General features: G+C 30.8%; 1 protein-coding gene across 1 annotated transcript; it reads right to left on the bottom strand.

Annotated features, from left to right (window-relative positions):
• Positions 1 to 6111: 6111 nt before the first annotated feature.
• On the bottom strand, positions 6112 to 7404 carry LOC122305619. The gene has a single exon (XM_043118208.1). The coding sequence runs from the start codon at positions 7092 to 7094 to the stop codon at positions 6525 to 6527; it is 570 nt and encodes a 189-aa protein (XP_042974142.1). The 5' UTR covers positions 7095 to 7404; the 3' UTR covers positions 6112 to 6524.

Genomic DNA, 7404 nt, shown 5'->3' on the forward strand with positions numbered 1-7404 from the left:
CTAAAGGTGTGTTAACCGTAAATGTTTCAGGTTTAAATAAAGAATTCATTGAAATAGAATTTTTATGCAAAGATTTCCTATATAAAAGAGAAATAAGTAGATTAAGATCTTGAGGGAACACCACCGGGACCACCCTTAAAGCCTCCTTGGCAAGATTGGGCTGACCAACGGATTTTCATGGCTTACCATCACAAGATTCTCAATATACTCTATTTTCTTTTATGTAGATTACCGTTGATAAAATTCTATACTAACGAATTTTTACTCTTTTTTTTTTTTAGATAATATAATAGATATATTAACAGATAATAGAATAAATAATAATAAACGAATGCATGAAGTGCAGAAAATAAAGGCATGAATAAAAGTAAAGAGTAAAATAAGATAAACTAAACTTTATTGAAAACATAATACTTACAAGGAGATTAATTCTCAAAAGATTGAAAGGCATGAGACATGGAAATGAGTTTACAAGAGAGAAGTTTTGAGAGTGACGAAAGAAAGGGACTAGGATTGGCTTCAGATGAGAATTTCTGAATGCCTTTCCTCACTTACAAACTGCCTATTTATAGACGCCAAAACAGTACCTTACAATAATATTACTGACATGTACAGTGATTCATACACAGTAAATAGACGGCTACATTTATTAAATATGGGCGGCTAAATAGTAACTAGACAGCTGGATGATTCTTGATTGACGGGCATCTTGAACAATGACGAGCATCTTAAATAGTGTTCTGATAATGGAAGAAAAGGACGATAATCTTTTGGAATTACATAATCTGAGGGTCATAATTTGCCAGTTCCAATTCATACGGATCTTGAGAATCCATCATCTGTGAGGAATAATATGGTGAGTTGTCATGAGAATGAGAGGCCTGTTGGGATGGAGAGGCCTGCTGTAGTGGCGATGATGTTGTCTGCTGTGCTGGAGATAATCTAACTTGATGGTCTTCTTCTTCATCACTGTCTGATACTTGTGACATTGCTTCTGCTAATTTTTTTAAATCTTTTTTATTGGTAATTGTTGCTAATTGAGATTGGAATCTGCTTCTCTGAACAAGAACCTCAGGAGCCTTGGTAATTTTTGAGAACATTTTTACAACATGATCATAATTATACTTTTCCCACTATTTTACAGAGACTTGGCGGGCCAAGAACATAATATTTTTGAGAGAATGATGAGGTTTGATGACATATTCTCACTTCATGGTCCAATTTAATTTAGTTTTAAGAAAGAAAAGGAGAAGTGGTGAACAGTGTGATAATGAAGGTGGACAATCGTTCTGTAATGTGAAAGCCTAAAGACTCTCCTAGAGAGGTGGAGGAAGAATGAGAGATTCTGATCCAAATTGATCCCACCATAATAGGAACCATCGCGGTAGAGTCTTAATTTCCTGTAATTTATCAAAATGGAGAAACCAGGAATGGCGCAAATTCTTGTTCTGTCGTAAGAACGTTTTGTTCCATGCTTGCTAATAATCGTAGTAATCGAAATAAGGAGGATCATATGGCTGAGAAAATCTTCTTGTCAAGTACAGGCTTTTTCCCCACTGTTCTAAGGTAAGAATCTGTTTAATAGTAACTTTGTGGAATGCAATGATCGGAGTTGCAGGTGGAGAAGGTTGAGATTGTAGAGAGCATGAAATTTTAGAGATAATAATAGAATCAGTGTCTACTAAAATAAATTCATAAAAGTTCTGAGTCTTGGTAATGTTCTGGGGAACATAATGCCAATCTGGTAATAAAAAAGCGTCAAGTAATTTTTGAAGTTCAGATAAATGCTGTAATTTTGATTCGATAGGAAAGACTGGATGCCAATGGGATTTGAAGATAATAGGAGTTACAGAGGGCTGAGATAATGGTAGAGAATTAATAATTTGAGAAGGAGAAGAACTAGTAGAAGAAACAGCTTTTGAGTATGTGGGTAATTTTGAAGAGGATAATGGTGAAAATGGATTATAAGATGGCCTAATGTTTTGTGGTAATGTCCCTAGTACTGTATAGGGTTTTGGTGTGATGGAAGGACAGGGTGAAGGATAAGGAGGAGAAGGTGATTTGGCATAGGAGGATTTGGATTTCACTCTAGACTTTGAGGAAGACATGATTTTCCCTATAAGAATTCTCGGGATAGAAAAGCAGGAAGAGAATTAGAATCTCCTTTAATATGCTCAATATCAAAATCAAAAATACTTAAAATAGCTTGCCATCTTGCAAAAATTTGTTTAGCAGCCAAGTTTTTAACATATTTTACTAAAACTTCCTTGGCTGATTTACAATCAATTCTAAGTAAAAACTTTTGATTCAAAAGATCATCTTGAAATTTTGAAATGCATAATACAATAGCTAAAATTTCTTTTTTAATAGTACTGTAATTCTTTTGAGTAAGATTCCAGCATCCTGAATGGAATTGAGTAATTTGTTCTTTTTCATCTGATAATTTTTGTTTCAAAATTCCTCCATAACCAAGATCAGAGGCATCTGTTTCAACAATTTTAAAGGCATCAGGTGATGGGAGTCCTAAGCATGGTAATTTCTTAACATAAGCTTTTATTTGTTTTATAATATTTGTATGTTCCTCTGTCCATGAAGGTGGATTCTTTTTTAATCTCTTGAATAATCGTTCACATAAAGGTCTAAGTGCTTGATAAAAATCAGCAACATAATTTAAACTTCCTAGAAATCTTTGTAGTTGTTGCTTATCCTTTATTTCATCAGGGAATTTATTAGCAAATTCTATAGCCCTACTTATTGGAGTAATAGTTCCTTGATAAATATCATGTCCAAGGAATCTAATCTTGTTTTGGAATAATTTGACTTTAGATGATGAAACTACTAATCCATTTTGTTTAATGATTTGAACAAAAGTATTTAAATGTTTCCAATGTTGTTCAATTGATGAAGAGAATATTAATACATCATCTATATAAACTATAAAAAAGTGAGTGAAAGGTGTAAATATTTCATTCATAATATTTTGAAATTCACTAGGAGCATTTTTTTATCCGAAAGGCATAACATTCCATTCATAATGTCCAAAAGGGACTGTAAATGCAGTTTTGTATCTATCTTTTTCAGCAATCTGGATTTGCCAAAATCCGCTTTTCATATCAAATTTTGAAAATATAGTAGCAGCATAAAGTCGAGATAATAAATCTTTTTTATTAGGAATATGGTATCTAATCCATTGTAAAACTTTATTTAAAGGCTTATAATTTATAACTAATCTAGGAACACCTCTTTCTAATTCTGCTTGTTTTTGTACATAAAAAGCAGCACAGCTCCATGGTGATTTGCTCTTTCTAATAAGTCATTTAGTTAATAAATCATTAATTTCTTGTTTACAGAATTCTAATAAGTCTTTATTCATTTGAATTGGTCTGGCCTTAGTAGGAATATTCTTTTCAGAAAATTCTTTTTCATAAGGTAATTCGACTATATGTTGTTTTCTACTCCAAAAAGCATTAGGTAAATTAGAACATACTTCGTTTTCAATTATATTTTTGAAATTATTAATTTTTTGGATTAGTAAAGGATCTTTTAATTGTTCTTCAATTCTTTTGTATTTTAATTCTTGTTTTAAGAAATTTATTTGTTTTTCTTTTCTTTTGATTTTGACTTTTGTTAAAAAATTAATTTCTTTAGTTAATGATGCTTCTTTTAAGGAATTAATCTCTCTTGAAACTGGAGGGAATAAAAATTTAAATTGAATTTCTTTTCCTAATATTTTAGTAGAAATTCCTTCTTCTGTTACAGAGAAATGGTAGAGTAAAGCAAGAAATGAGTTTCCTAATATTACTTTGGTGTTGATGTTTTTTACTAGAATGAATGTTGTTTTAAAACAAATTCCATTATTACATATATGTGCATTTGATAATTTATAATTTATATTTAATTTTACTCCATTAGCTTGAGATAATGTCTCTTTTGTTTTTTCAAAATATTTAGAGGGTATTATTCATTCTTGTATGCAGTTTAGATCTACACCTGTATCTAATAAGGCTATTGCAGAAAAAGAGAATTATTCATTAATGGAAATAGTTACTTCAGTGTACCATTTTTGAAAATTCATCTTATTAAGTATGTTTATAAAATTATCTGATTCTTCTTTTGTAATTTTTACTGAACTTTCTCCTTGTTCTTTTTTATGAGTGTCATTATTTTTATCTATTTTTAATAGTATAATTTCTTGTAATAATTGTTCATTAGAAACTTCAAGTTTGGTATTAGAAGCTTTCAAATTTATAATTTCTTTCTTTATTTCATTAATTTCTTGATGTAAATCCTTTAAAGTAATATTTTGCTTTTCTGATTGAAATCTATTTACTATCTCTAGAAAATCATATGACGAGGGGGTTGAATTGGGTTCAAAAGTCTTGGGATTACTAAAAGTATCTTTTAATTTTTCTAAATATTCTTTTCTTTCTTGTGGATTATTAATTTTATTCTAATATAATATTTTTATGTGACGATAATACGTTATAGTTTATATATAATTAATGAATATTAAATAATTTTAATATATATATGATTAATAATAAATTTTTAAATAAAAATTACATAATTAACTTATAAAATTATTATATAAAATAATATATTATAATATAATATTTAAAATATATATAAATTTGGTAAGCCTCTATTCAGTCTGGTCTAAAGAAATCACATTTTTAGATTGACAAATAAGACTATCAACCCAGCTCACTCCATAGATTTTTTTCAACTTGAACCAATAGTCTTACAGTCCTATTAATCACCGTCCATTTTTATAAAATTCTATTCTTTATATTTTTTTATCGTTCTCTTATCATCTCATGATGTAGTATTAGATAATAAGTTTATAAATAAAATATAATAAATAATATCAAATCATCTAATATCATATCATAAAATGATGAATAGCATTACTCTTTTATAAAAGCAAGACAACTAATTTTGTATCAAATGCTGATTAATTTTACTCATGTCCAGCTTGCTGATCATAAGCATTCGATGCAATTATTATTAATGTTGATTAATAGCTGCATGCATGCAATGCCCTTTGTCCTGCAATAATTTCAATGCATATTGCACACCTAGCTAGCTATATCTTTATATATATAAAGTGATTATCTAATGGAATTTTGTTAGTTTAACGATTTTGTTGTTTTACCATTAAAATTAATGTCATTAGTTGCATGAATCATAATAAAATTAATTGTTTTCCTGCTTGATTTCGGTAATCACAGAGTACCCACCCCTTTCTTTCCTTAAAATTTCTTATTTTTTTAATCTCTCTCTCTAATCACTTATGAATAAATTCATAATTATCAAAGTTCATGCAGCATACATCGATCCTGGAACCCATGCATTGATTATCATTTATTTAGGAGGTGTATCAGATATATATCTATATAAATGATATATATTCTCTATATTCTATTATATATATATATATGGTATTTTATATAAATTTTAATTTATGTATAAATTTATATATGTGATTTAAAATTTCTATTCATTTCTTATATAAACAAAGAGAAATGTAAAATAATTAAGTTTAAATATATTTACCAACTATATTTATGAATATAATTATTCTAATAAAATATTATTTATTTATCAATTTAAATTCATTATGAAACATTAAAATCAAATAATAATATCTTATAAAAATCTTAGCATTTTATTTTTTTATAAAAAGTATATCATTTTTAAAAAATAATCATTTTATTAAACTAAGAAAATGTGCTTTACACAATTTTGATTCAAGGTTTTTTTTTTCACATATTTCTTATTTCTGACGATATCCAGGAGCACATACAGTAATAAATAATAAGATTTTAATTCTAAATACTTTAAAATCAATTTAAGTCTATCTTACCATTTTATGTTAGAAATTATATATTATACATAATCATATTTCGCTTGCATGCCAAATTCACGGAAGAAATTAAAGTACTGTTTTATGTCATTAAACATCTAATTATTCCCCTTCATCTTCATCAACACCTGTAATATTCATTCCTGCTCGCGTGGAATCGTGGATAACATACATTTTCAGTCCCGTTAAATGTAAAACGGAGTTTTTTACCCACCCACCGTACTCTGAATTGGCATATATAATTCGTGCAATTTGAATCATACAACCGTTGATTAATTCTAGTTAACACACGTCATCTAACTTAATAGCATTCATATACCCTACCCATGACAAGATCAAGATCATAAAGATCTTGATCATCTATCCATGTACAACTTGGGATCTCCACTGGAGATCATCAGCCCATGTAAAATATTTCCGATCCAATCCAGCAACTCTGCATGCAATTGTTGTCAAGACAGGAATTAACGTACACTAAACCCACATTAGCAGATTCCTAAAACGAAATGTATATATCTCATACATCTAGATCAGATCGATCGATGATCTATAACCTATAGCTACCTTGCAACAAATTAGAATATTAATACTGTAGTTGCCAGCAAATTCCCCCCATGTAATTAACATTTATATCACATAAAATCATCTATTAATTAATTCAGGATGAATAAATTGGCTGATCTTCTGCTATGGTATCTAACACTGGTTTCTTTGACCTGCACATGGACAGCCTATGCATGAACTCCGGTGTCGAGAACTCTTCGATATCATCCAAATTTAACTTTGGCACCTCCACATGATGAGCTGCCTCGTTTTCCATCCTTTCATCGGTTGTTCTTCCCTCCACCATATTTGGAGCGTTCCCAGACTCAAGAAAGAACCTAACCTTCCCCCCGGACACGCTGTTCTTGGCCATGGAGTTCGCGGTGAGGAACAAGACGCCCATGTCTGCAGCTGACACGACAGATCTCAATCTCTTCATGGGGAACATGACGTAAACGTTGGCCATCTCTAGATCTTCGTCGGCGTTGAGCGCAGAAAACCTCCGTCCGATGTGGAGAGAACTTGAGTTTACGAGAAAGAAGTTCGGGATTTCGAGCATGAGTTCGGCCGCCTTGATGGGTTCACGGAATTGTCGAATTTCGCCGCCCGGAAAGATCACTTTTGTGGCTCTAGAATGCTTTCCTCCTGGGGCGCCGGCCAGCGTGCAAGAGACATAGTTGCCCATATTTTTGCGTTGCAAAAAGTTGAATGTACGTATAAGATCGTACGTACTCTTTCAATATGAGGTATGATAGCAATTCAAATCGAACTCAGGGCACAACTCCAACCGGAGAGAGAGAGAGAGGTGGGATTTGGTGGGGGGAGATTTGAAAGAGTGAAGGATTTAAAGAAGAGACGGTGGGAGGTTGAGATGACTTTGTCGTAGACGTCGGCCGTGAAGGTACTGATGGAGATGAAGTTCTATTTGGAGGATGGAGTCAACTTTATAAGCGAAATGGAAAAAGTCTAATTAGAAATAAATAGCAATAGAAGAT

This window comes from Carya illinoinensis, chromosome 3 (genome assembly GCF_018687715.1).
Source record: "Carya illinoinensis cultivar Pawnee chromosome 3, C.illinoinensisPawnee_v1, whole genome shotgun sequence".
NCBI classification, from domain to species: domain Eukaryota; kingdom Viridiplantae; phylum Streptophyta; class Magnoliopsida; order Fagales; family Juglandaceae; genus Carya; species Carya illinoinensis.